Here is a 12,540-nt window from a genome sequence, read left to right on the forward strand (position 1 = left end):
GTGTGTGTGTGTGTGTGTGTGTGTGTGTGTGTGTGTGTGTGTGTGTGTGTGTGTGTGTGTGTGTGTGTGTGTGTGTGGATAGTTGACAGCAATAACCTTCATATTAATCGGAACGCATTCAACATCAAAATAATACTTTTTATGCAGCAAGCAGAAAAAGTATTTTAAAAAACAACGTTTTCTGTGTGAAGCCGACGTGAAATAAAATGTGACGTGCATGCATTCGCAGATATAATTTGTTTTATTTAATAAATAAAGTACAAATTACATTTGTGAACCAAAAGTCAGACGGTCAGCAGACCGTGAGGTATTCATTAAGTAGCCTACAGTGTTTTATTTAATTTGATCTCACTAACAAACAGTATGTACTTCCAAAATGTTACTCCCTGAAATTCCAGCATCTAATGCAAGCAAACCTATAGCCTATAATCCGCCATCAAAAAAAAGGTTATTGTAGGTAGTTGAAAGACATAGGTAGTCAATCGTGTCGTGATTTAGCTTCTATAACATTTTTTAATTTAGCATTTTAACATCTTCAAGAGGTTTCTGAGGTCTTTTCACCCACCTATCTTCAAAATGCGACCAGTCAGTAATACGGCTCCAATGTTAGATTCAAACTCAGGGTCATCAGTCATAGTTTTAAGCAGTAAGGGAGAAACAACAATAAAATTAATACATTTTACAAACTACGCTCAGGTGACTTTGAGATAGACAACAAATATAGCTACAAACCAGAACACACACAGCTAGAAACATCCATTCACAAACGAGCACAGGAACGAGGCCAACTAATACACTTTAACGAGGTATTAATTAAAATCAAAATAATAAAAGAACAAATACAAAAAGAGTGTGCACCGTTAAAATTGTGCAATATAAAGGTAGTCGCATCAAACTAAAGCCCAACATGCTTTTTTTTACAGGACAATTAAGCCTAATAGCTTATGTTATATAGAACAATAAGACAATGAAGTTTAAAAACAAGGTCCAGCAGAGTTAAGAGCTTCCACACACAAAGCTCGCTTACAGCCAAATGTCTAAAGGTTCAGTCAATCTCTTTCGGTGCAAAATCTTTATTAAACTTCTTCATCTTCATCCTGCGGTTCTGGAACCAGATTTTAACCTGTCTTTCGGTGAGGTTTAACAGCCTCGCCACCTCATACCTACGGTCCCTGGTCAGGTAGGTGTTAAAGAGGAATTCTTTCTCCAGCTCCAGGATCTGGTGCTTGGTGTACGGACAGCGTTTTTTTCTCGTGGCACTCGCGTGGAGCCAGTTGGACACTGGGTTATCTGGAAAAAGTGAGGGGGGGCGACATTTGTGTGAGGGCCCGGTGCCGAGTAACCCAATTCGAAAACAAACATCACTCATAATTGGACTCAGAAAAAAAGAAAAAAAAAACTCTTAGAGGAGAAGAGAATGGCTACACATGTCTAACCGCAGCTACACCAAATAAAACTATTTCTCTCAGCACACGGCCACTTTAAAGCTGCGAAAGGTTATCTAATATAGCAATGGGAGCTGGGCCATTAACAGTCCCCATAAGGAAATGGCACGTTCAGAATGGCATCTGTTCAGACGAGCACCCCCATCACGCATCCCAATCCTCACAGCTAAATGTGGTATAAATAGTAGACTATAAACATTGGGGACTCTGCAGCGACTTACTTGGATCAAGGCCTGGTTTCTCTTCAGCTTCTCCGCTTGTGTCCCCTGCGTGGCCGGACAGCGAGTCATTTTCTCCCGGTGATGCCGTCGCTACGGTTCCGTTGGCGTAATCGGAGAGCAGCAGCGCTGTATGGGAGCCGGGCAGCGCGCCGTCGGCTCGCACCCCTAGACCCTCCGGTTTGATTCCGTAGTGATGGGTCGTCGGTAATCCGGCCATGGGCAGGGAACCGGACATAGGCTCCAGCAGCCATGACTGATAGCGGCTATCTGTATCAGCACCGACCGGGCCTTGAGGATGCCCATAGTGGTGATGGTACACAGACGAAACGGTGCCCGGGAACTGAGCCGGGACGTGACTCCATGATGGTCCAAATACCGGAGGTTTGGACGGGAAGGTGCAGGTCCCGAGCTCACTGTGGTCGCTGATGGAGGCGGGTTGCCTGGAGTGCTGGAGCCCAGGACCGGAGGAGTATCGCGGCACAGAGAGCTCCTCGCTCTCGGGCAGAATGAGGGAATCGACGTAGTAACTAGTTAGTGTTCCGGATGTCGACATGGCAGAGAAATTACATGTACGCAGTCATACAACAGATACATGCAAAAAGTAAAACGCGCACACACACCACACACACATTCACACGCAGTAAACCCAGCCTCACAAAATAACAATGTGGAGAAATCAAGTAGCAACTTGGCCCCACAGAGAACTACAGTGGGCTAGTAATGGGGAGACAAGCTGCCACGCCATTGGGTAGCAGTCACACGTGATCATAAAGGCTGAACAATAAAGGATAAATCAATCCCTTTGGTCATTAAATACTCACCCGCTCTCCTATAACAAACTCGAGTTTTAAAGCTAAAAAATATCAATGTATAAGTTGGATCTGTTTTCTGTAAAACTGAAAATAAGAAAGAAGTGACGAGTCAAAGAAATGCTACAGTATCCTAACCTGCTGCTGCTGTGAAAATCCCTTCTCGGTTGCCCAAAACGATACTGTGATACAGTATGTTTTTAGAGGCCTTATTTTACGAGGTACTTTATAGGACACGTAAGCACCGTACTATTGCTGTTCACCAAAACACGTTTTAACCACCACTATATTAAAGAAACTAAGCAGCTCAAAGCTCAAATAGCGTCTATATCTCAAGTAACTTTATAAATTGCATTATTTATTTTGTTCGGCTATATCAAACATCTTCCAATGGCCATATATTTTCCTGTGTTCTCGATTAGCATTAACATTTTTTACGGACAAAACTGACAAACAACAACAAGTTATGCAGGTCTGATTTAAGGCTAAAATACTTATTTTCACTCTCACCTAAATAATGTGGTTGTTTTGGGGACTATGCTAATTTAAACACTTTAAACGCATACAAGCAATATGCATATGTTGTATTTTTTTTGGACAAGATCCACATTTTGTTATTTACACAAGGAATCACTGTAAATGTTAAGGCTACGACTCGGACATGTAATGGTTAACATCACAGCACATGTAGTTTTACGAAGATATTACATCACTATATTTCAAATAGTATAAAGAGAAATCAAACACGAGATTATTTCTTTAAAACTGAAGGACAGTTTATTGATGAGATGAACAATGAGCAGGAATAGTTCAGTTACAAATGTGTGTTGTTAGTTGCAGGTATTAGTTTAGACATAACTACGATGTTGAACGAGCCTATATATAGCAAATAAAACATTTAGTGGATAGTTAATAATTGCATTTTATATACTGTATAGCAATATTTGGGTTAGGGTTAAATATAAAATATAGATCATATCTTGAAGCAAGTTGTGAAAATAAAAATATAAAACAATAGATAAACAAAAATAATCCTAATGTGCAGAATATGTGATATTGACGCACTGAATTAATTCACGATGGCCGACTATGTTTTAAATACATTCATAGTACTATTACAGTCGGTTCCCGGTTTGTCCTTGCTCAACCCTCCGTTAAACCCGTTTATTATTTACACTGCCGTTATCACTTGTATGGGCCTATATTTCGCCATCATCACCACTATCAACAAATTAACTCTGATGCCTGGGAGCAGCCACCGCCTCGGTGTAACGTTACACTTAAATAGAGCTAAAAATATGTGTAATGTGGTGCTTGTGGTTTTCTCCTTTTAAAATCAAATGGTGCGAGCAGTGGTGGTGAACACCAGGAGACAACATGACATTTAAAATGCATGTTGTAAATATTGAGCTTGTAAAATTTAACAGACAAATAAAATTAATGATTAATAAACGATGAGCAAATTGCACAATAGAAGACACATAAAACAAACATAAAAACAAATCTAGCTTTATATTTGTTGCACTTCTTAAGAATTTAGCGGAAAATAAATTGATTACATATTGAAATAATATAATATTAACATTATCCTCAGATTGTTTTTGTATTACACAAATGCATTCTTAACTTAATCTCAATGTGGATATTCACAACACGTTTAAACTGTGTGCGTATGATTATCCACAATATCCTAAACCTTTCCCCACATTGCAGATCACGTCTACAGAGCAGCAACCTTGAGTTCTTGCACGTTACACTGCATTTTGTATTTATTACCATCAAATAAACGGAGAGCTTGGCCAACACCCCACAAGGCCACAGGCAATTCGCATGCAGGATTTCCCCCCCCACTCTGCTCTTACTATTGCATTTAAAAGAGGAGCAAAGACGAAGAAAAAAGGCACAAGCTGTCCACAATGTGCATACTGGTTGCAAGCTATCACCTCAATGGTACTTGCACTTTATTTGGCAAACAGACATCAAACAAGCCGAGGGGAGGAAAAGGAGCGGCTGTGCGCCTATTTGTGCACTAAAACTTAGAATAGACAAACACCTTCAGAGGAGGAAAAGACGCCAATGGCTCTCAGGCTGTAAACCTAAATCAGGGTGTTTTTTCACCCCGTTTACCACAGGGGCTATTCACTTCTTTTGCCTCTGCAGATAACAGCCTGTCTGGCGGATCTAAATATCGCCATAAAGCCCTTCCCCTCCTTTTGTCTGAGCCACTATTGCGCAGCGGAAGCATCCGGTCTCACTGCCCACGGAGGTCGCTGTTGCCCCATTCACCTTCCCCTTCCCCTCCACTGCAGTGGTCGTAACCGAGGCCTTGTCTGGCGTGTCTGCGTCACTACTACTCACGGAAAGCACTCACGGCTTTACCCGTAATCCCAAATCCACGACGCATAATGCAGTTCAGCTTTGATCACATTTTAAATCCAGCACACATGGCCACGTAGGCTTATTTTAACGGCGAAACCCAAGAAAGGAAGTCTAAGGAAAACATTACAGGAGACAGGTTAAGGACATACACAACAGCCGGTCACCACTCCCCGTTTTATAAACTAGCGGGGTTTAGAACATGATTCCAAAATACCTCTCCACAATTTTCATCAAATCCGATCATCTTTGTGTCTCTGATTTGATTTCCTTTTGGTTTCGAAGTGTGGAACTGGGGCAATTAAGACAGTTTCATGTTGCAGAGTTAGAAATGGACCCCAACAACATGAAACTACCTAAACCACTCGACAGTCGATCCGGGCCTCAAGTGAAACACAATCAGCCAATTCATAATGCACCGTGGTTGTCAGTCCCGTCATCAAGAGTCCGAAACATCGTCTGTATTAAGAAAGTACATCTGTTTGTAAACAGTATCGTGAAGCCCGTGCATCAAGACGCAAAATGCACACATTCATAATGATAAATGGACTTACCCGTCAATCCCAGTATTCCCAAATTAAAGCAGCAGGTTATGTTTTATCCATTGTATGAGTACAGTTCAAATTTCTAGCTGGGAGCCAGGCCTCCTCTCCGTCTGAAAGGCTCTCCCACGACTGAAGCAGCTCTTAGAGGAGAGGGAGAAACCTCATATACCAGCCAGTCATAAAACTCTACAATAGCCGGCTGAGCATGCAGCTAGACGGCTTATAGCCTAATATCTTAATTATATCCGATGGCCATTACAATAGCATCTAGAAACATTTGCGAGCTGGTTTACACACAAGTCCCCAGCGATGTAGGCCATGTTATGTTCGGTTTTGAATTTCTAAAAGCATGTTTTTTCTGCCTCTGTAGAATACACTTTGCCTATAGAGGTATAAGTACAAAAATACAAGCATATACTCTTCTATACGAGCTGATAATTTATTAAGCATTACACAAAAAACACAATGTCATATGTACACAGAAATATACAATAGAAACATTCCTATTTCACTTTGCACAACGTTTTCGTGTAAACGTCCTCAACGTGATTAAAGATCTGACTCATACATTTAGCTCGTATATAGAATAGGCCTATACCATGGTAGACTATACATCTAATGATCAAATGTGGATTATTCTTCTTCCCTTGTGATAAATGGGTGTTACATTCCAGAGTGATTTAATAACTACAAAATAAACGTAGGAAAATGTAATATCATGCAATTCCAATTAAAATAAAACAAATTAATGCTTGTTTGAATAAATTTAGGATTATTTGCCAGCGGTTTGGGGGAAGGTGGAAAATGTAAGCCACCTTCCAGGGCACAATGTTTTTCAATTGTGTTCATTTAACTCCACTGACGACACTATCCAACCATACCACAGACGGGACAGAAACAGGTCGACGATACAAAAACACAATATCAGAAAACAACCAAATAAAACTCAACATTCATTTCCCCCCCATTTTCTTATTCCCAGTAGCTCACAGAGGACGATGCATCGACTTCAAGCGTGTATGAAAATAAAAGTTGTACACCACAGTGAAATGAGTCATTATGTGGACAGAGTGGTAAGGAAGGGTGTGGGGGTGCTGGAGGAGGGAGGGTGTCATTGATTTAACCACATATCTTCTATTTCAATTTGATCACCTTGTTCATCATGAAAATCCGTAGTTAGAGGTGAGCTCCCGGATCCTGTTTTCCCGCGTCATTTTCTTCAGTTTCATCCTGCGGTTCTGGAACCAGATTTTAACCTGTCTGTCAGTCAGGTGGACGCTTTTACTGATCTCTAGGCGGCGCTCTCGGGTCAGGTACATGTTGAACAGGAACTCCTTCTCAAGCTCCAGAGTCTGATATTTGGTGTATGGACAGCGTTTCTTCCGGCCGCTTTTTGCTGTCAGCCAGTTGGCCGTGCTTTCACTTTTTGCGTCTCCTAAAGAAAATGGCAGATACATGGTTTTACGCACTAGAACATGGGGGAATGTGTGTGTGTGTGTGTGTGTGTGTATGTGTGTGTGTGTGTGTGTGTGTGTGTGTGTGTGTGTGTGTGTGTGTGTGTGTGTGTGTGTGTGTGTGTGTGTGTGTGTGTGTGTGTGTGTGTGTGTGTGTGTGTGTGTGTGTGTAACAGAGAGAACACGATATAGAGCCTGCATGTGTGACACCTGTGCATATGTAATATGTAAACCGTTTAATAAATGGTTTTGTTTATACCAATAAAGCTATGAGAGTTATATATAAGTGTGAATTTATGTTTGTGTTTATGGTTGTGTTATACACACACAAAATAACATGTGTGTGTCCTTTATGCGTCTGTGTGTGTGTATATATATGTGTATGTTACGCGTAAATAATGGCTGCTTTGTTAGATTCCCCATACTCCCAATGTTTGAAAGCAGCCTTTTACACTCATAGTTCATTAACAAAGTGTTTCATGACATTGAAAGGGAAATAAGAAAAAGTCATTAAGGCACAGAAAATATAAAATGGACTATAAATACATGGTTTAGTATGCATTTTAAGCACTACTCAAACGAAATACTGGTTCAGTCTATAGACAAATTGTAACTGATATAGATGTACAAACCTATATTTTTTTAACCTAAGAATACCTCTTATATAATTGTCAATGTGTCTGTAGGACTTTTTAATCAAAACAAACCTAGCTTAGCCCTTTAACTTGCTTTTTCATTTTACGCATACTCTTTCTGGGCGTATTCATATACATACGTATACATATAGATCATATTGTACTGATACTACTACAACCTAGAGAACAAAGACTGTAGACTATAAATTGGAGACTGTAAATACATGCAGAGTTACCATGACCCTGAGTTGATTTATCACTGCAAGTCTGACTAGTGAAATAGAACTCACAGGTGCCTTTAAAAAAAAAGCTTCTCTACCTGCGCTGCACGAAAACAAAACAACAGAGCAGGGCCACACCTATGATTAACTGTGATTACCTTTGGTGGTCTTTGATGGTCTCTCTTTGTCATGCTCTTCTGTCTCGTCAGCTGAGGAAGCTTCTGCATCCGAGGACTCGCGTGCCTCGTCGCTTCCCGGTGCCGCGTGAGACTGCAGGTCTGCGTTTCCCGAGGACACGGGCTCCTCGGTGTTCCTCCCCTCCTGCGCCGTGGCTGGAGCAGAAGTCGAGGTTGGTGGCGTGTTGAAGCGAGCGGGAGCAATGGGGTGTAAGCCAAAATGAGAATGGGAAGGGTTCGGCTGGGGGCCGTTAGTGTTGTAAAGTTTATGAGAATGTGCGTGCGTCTGAGACAAGCGGAAGTAGCCCGGCACAGGCACTGAGCCCCCGCCGCCGCCGTCGATAATTGTACAAGAACTCGAACCTAGGCCAGCTGTTGTTAACCTCGAATAAGTGAGATCTTCCGCGGTGGAGGCTTTAGGACACTTTGGCTGCTCATACAGGCAGTAGGTGCTCTCTTCCTTAATATTCTGCGGGAATGAGCAGGGCGCGACCTGGGGACCCACCGGGTGCTCTTGGTCCATTCGACATGACCTCTGCGCGTCCATCCACATCTCCATGCTGGGCATGTACGCGCCAGGGGCGGAAACCATGTTCGGATGACCCACCTCGCTTCGCTTACCCATACCTGGGAAGTATCCATAGTTGTGTAGTCCGTAAGGCACTTCTGTAGCAGTGCTGTGAGGCACGCACACCGCGCTCCCATAGTGACCTCCGGCGCTCTCAGTACGGCCACTGATCAGAGAATCCACTAAAAACGCATTTCCTGACGGGCTGTCCGAACATGACATTATTGTGGTGTATTTTGGCGAAGGAAGAAGATAGCCCTTTCTGGCTGACATTTCTTGTGCAAAACATGCTGGATATGATTAGAGGCACCCCCCCTTCTGCCGTGCGGAATGTAAAACCAATGGAAATGCTGGAAGATGGGCAGTCCCTCCCCTCAGAGGCTACGTAGCTGCCGGAGCGATATCTGTCATGGAGCTGAGGCAGGGAAAGGAGGCAGCAGAGCAATCAGTGTTTTCCCTCACCTCGCCTTAATGCACCACCATTACCGGGGGCGAGGTCCAACATGATGCAAAGTTTAACAACTGCATAGTTATAAGGAAAACACTTAATTTCATTAATACATTCTTTAAACAAGGTTTAAAACTCCTTCAAAAAATAAATCACGGACTGATGTCTGAAGCTGATTGCTCCTGTCCTATATTCAAATCAAAATGTACCACAAAGTTCAAATAGGTGCAACACAGTATCAGCGTTTCAGATTTAATAAACCTCAAGTATGAGTCGTGGAAGAGAAAAATACAAACATATTACCAACTCCTTTTGTTACAGACGCTCTAACAAAATACTTCCTTACATAAAGTAGATATATATGGCTCGATGATTGCAAATCAAGTTGGAACGTATGGCACAGCAGAAGCTACAAACGACAACAAAGCAACTTAAAGGTAATAAAATGCTGTAGGTAGAATTCGCCTTTAGCTAAATGACTTGGCAAAAAGCTGTTTTATATGGTGCATCCTCTGGCCTGAAGACAGCCTGCTCTTCCGCACTAAAAGCAAAGGTGTTAACACTAATGTTGCCTGGAGAAAAAAAAGAGGAATATCAGACACTGTTTGTTCTTCTCTTTAGATTTTCGTTTATGTTTTGTTACACAGAAGAGGACTCTGTATTATTCAATATAACATGTACATCCTTGAACTGCCTTGTGGTAATTTATTTTTTTTTAAATCCCTTTTACATCAAACATAACTGTTTTTAATTTAAAATGTTGTACTAATATTTGTTTGTGTTAAATTCATGAAGGTGAAGAAAGCTATGTCCGTGCGTAAAAAGCGGCAAACCCAGTAATTAAAAGCAATCAAATAATGTAACAAAAACAGGTTTTACAAAACAGACAGTTAGCTAAATGTTAGAGGAGTTTCTACATATTTTAAACACATATTTAATAAAATACGATGTATAACGTACACAACGTTCTGACTTAGAGCTCGTTAAGTACTTGTTTTCTCCCTGGTTATATATGTTGTATTACTTCGTTATTGTGTATTTCATAATAAAACAATAAAATGTTTTGCATAAATCCTTTTGTTACTAGAATTTGCATTATTATTGGTTGTATTTATGGGTGTTTTCAATAATTTAAGAAATGGAAATTAGTGTATCTGTACCCAACTTGTCATTACGCATGGGGCAAAAAAGGTAAACATTCACTTTCGTTCAAAGGCTGTCGGCACAAAGATGATTATGAGAAAGGCCAATAAATACTGCAGCAACCTACAACAAATTCAATTTAAAAAATGTCTAAATTGAGTATTTTTCTTGTTAAACTATTGATCGCGGTGTTCTACAGGGAACAGGCACAATGTGCAAAAGGAAGGCAGACATACAAGTCATCCTGTCGGTCCAATTTGGGGCAATAAGAGCAACAATAAAACTCTCCTTCCATCTCGTAGTGTCCTTGGCCATGTGCACTCTATTCTCTCTCCAGGTTGAAGTTAATCTCGGCCAGCTTTGCCATTACCAAGCCCAGGTGGCCGCTAACCCCCTGGGTTCATTTTCAGCCTGTTGTACTGAAATGAGAACATTTAGGGGAAATTCATAAATTGAGCCCATTTAGGTTTTCAAACGTCCGTCAATGACAGCTCATTGATGTACACTGGTTTAGGTTTTTAGCGCATCGACGGTGGACATGTGTCAATCGCTCCTGCTCAAATCTCACATACTTCAAATTACTTAAATTACTATAACATGATTGAAGGTTATTTATGTGTATACGAAAAATAATGCAATTCTTTATTTAAAATCAGAGTGATATGTTGTAGAATTATATATAGTAATGAATACGTTCACTAGGGGAGCTTCAACGAGAAAGGCCGTGCTCCGAGCGTTTGTGCCTGCACTAAAAATCCGCCCAAAACATCTTAAAAACGTTGCAATGTTAACCTACTACATACAAACTAACCAACACAAATAGGTCGAAAGCATGTTTACTCGTCCCTGCAGTGGCCTGTTCCTTATAGGACATATGAGCCACTAAGGAAACTTAATACATCAATTAATTATATGTGCCCATGTTACATTATGTTGGCCTGCACACACTTCATGGTGTTGTACTGGTAGGGGGCCCTATCGATATCTTCGTGTTACAGTTATTAATTGTAGCTATTAAATCTTCATTTTCACAGCTGCCCGGCTATTATATCCTCAACACAGTTTACTCTGACCACTGGCTTTGATCCGGCCCATATAATAGTGGCCGGAGAGGCCGTTTGAGTCGTATCATGTTCGTCCCGAGTGCAGTTATGAACAATAATGCGGCGTTTTATTACATCCAGCGGAAGCATTTATTTTTCACGAGAGACAAAGGAGAACGAGACTAGGTCCGCACGCACAAAGGTCCAGAATAGCCACTCGCACTGACACCGAATAGCCTCAACTCTGTATCAATGACAGGAAGGAAAAGGAGACGCGATTGCTGCCTTATCATAATCAAATCGTCTCTCTTAAAAGCACATTTTATCCACTTGGCACGTACGGGGAATAATGTGATTTGGGAGGACGCGAGATGTTGTTAGCGGAACCTTTGAAGAGGAAGGAGCAAAACAAGACAGCTGCTCTGATTTAAGATGAGCTGCATTAGCTTGAGAATAATTTCAACGATTTATTCATTTGTTTTGTGCCAGCACCAAATGTTTACTGTTGTGCCGTGAACATACCAACTGTATACATTACTTTTAAAAAATTAATAATTAAAGTAGTCCTCTCCCCAAATCCAAAACATTTGTGGTTAGACTGGTTAGTTGCAGACCTCTCCAGGTACATGCCGGCCATGCTATTCTTCAACCATTAAAAATCTCAAGCTCAGCAAAATGAATAGCACATGCAGCAGAAGGCTTGGCACATATGTGTTGCCTTATTAGGGCCCCTAGGAAGACTTTCTCTACGGCACGGCCCAGTGAGCACCAGAGAAATGTTGAAACTAAATACAAACGGCTCCTAACTTAAACTAACTTCCTATGAAAGAATATTTTTCTAAGGGTTGAATATATACAAACGTTTCCCCAACGGAGCAAACTATTTAAGCTCCAGACTGGGGTGGCAAATACATTTACCTGCTTGCATTCGAGGTGAGTTTGGAGACGAAAAGATCCACGGCCATGACATTGGTCCCAATAGCGCCGCCCGGTGGTGGAGGTGAGTCTAATCCCAAGAGCAGCGGTCGCCACTAAACTGACTCGAGGTGGATAAAGCACACGAGGGGGAAAAGCCTCCTAACTGAAGTCGATGCAGCGACCAAGCAGAAGCTTTTCCTATCCGTCCTCTCCCTGTCGTTGCTCTCGCCTCCTTGGTTACACAGTTAATAACCTTGGGTCTCAGACGGTTTATTGCACTGCACTCCAATTGTACAAATGCCCCAGACTCTCAGACGGGTTTTATGGTAGCGTTGCTGCGGCAACGGGGAGGATGTCCCGTAATTAGGGACGAAATTCCAGGGCGCAGTAAAGGATGCGCAAGGCAAGGCCGGACTATGGCAGAGAGAAGCAACCATAAACTTCAGCCTCTCTCCCCGCGTTTATGGCCCTTTTGACTGTCATATATGAACGCCAATGCGATGCGGCTAGCGCCCATAAACACAGTGATAACAACAGC

General features: G+C 41.7%; 2 protein-coding genes across 3 annotated transcripts; both read right to left on the reverse strand.

Moving 5' to 3' along the window:
- Window positions 1-222: 222 nt before the first annotated feature.
- hoxa9a (homeobox A9a) lies at window positions 223-3,174 on the reverse strand. The gene is made up of 2 exons (XM_063900108.1): window positions 1,667-3,174; window positions 223-1,290 (listed from the first exon to the last, which is right to left on the reverse strand). Exons 1-2 carry the CDS (start codon window positions 2,217-2,219, stop codon window positions 1,046-1,048), a joined length of 798 nt encoding a protein of 265 aa, XP_063756178.1. The 5' UTR covers window positions 2,220-3,174; the 3' UTR covers window positions 223-1,045.
- A 2,637-nt stretch (window positions 3,175-5,811) lies between these two features.
- LOC134874473 (homeobox protein Hox-A10) lies at window positions 5,812-12,221 on the reverse strand. Of its 2 annotated transcripts, none has more exons than XM_063898498.1 (3): window positions 12,003-12,221; window positions 7,865-8,972; window positions 5,812-6,831 (listed from the first exon to the last, which is right to left on the reverse strand). In XM_063898498.1, the coding sequence occupies exons 2-3, from the start codon at window positions 8,721-8,723 to the stop codon at window positions 6,557-6,559; spliced, it is 1,134 nt and encodes a 377-aa protein (XP_063754568.1). In that variant the 5' UTR covers window positions 8,724-8,972; window positions 12,003-12,221; the 3' UTR covers window positions 5,812-6,556. The 2 variants fall into 2 exon arrangements, with proteins under 2 accessions (XP_063754568.1, XP_063754567.1); XM_063898497.1 differs by having other exon boundaries at window positions 7,865-8,865; window positions 12,003-12,210.
- Window positions 12,222-12,540: the final 319 nt, after the last annotated feature.

The sequence above is a fragment of the Eleginops maclovinus genome, chromosome 13 (assembly GCF_036324505.1).
Source record: "Eleginops maclovinus isolate JMC-PN-2008 ecotype Puerto Natales chromosome 13, JC_Emac_rtc_rv5, whole genome shotgun sequence".
Taxonomy (NCBI): domain Eukaryota; kingdom Metazoa; phylum Chordata; class Actinopteri; order Perciformes; family Eleginopidae; genus Eleginops; species Eleginops maclovinus.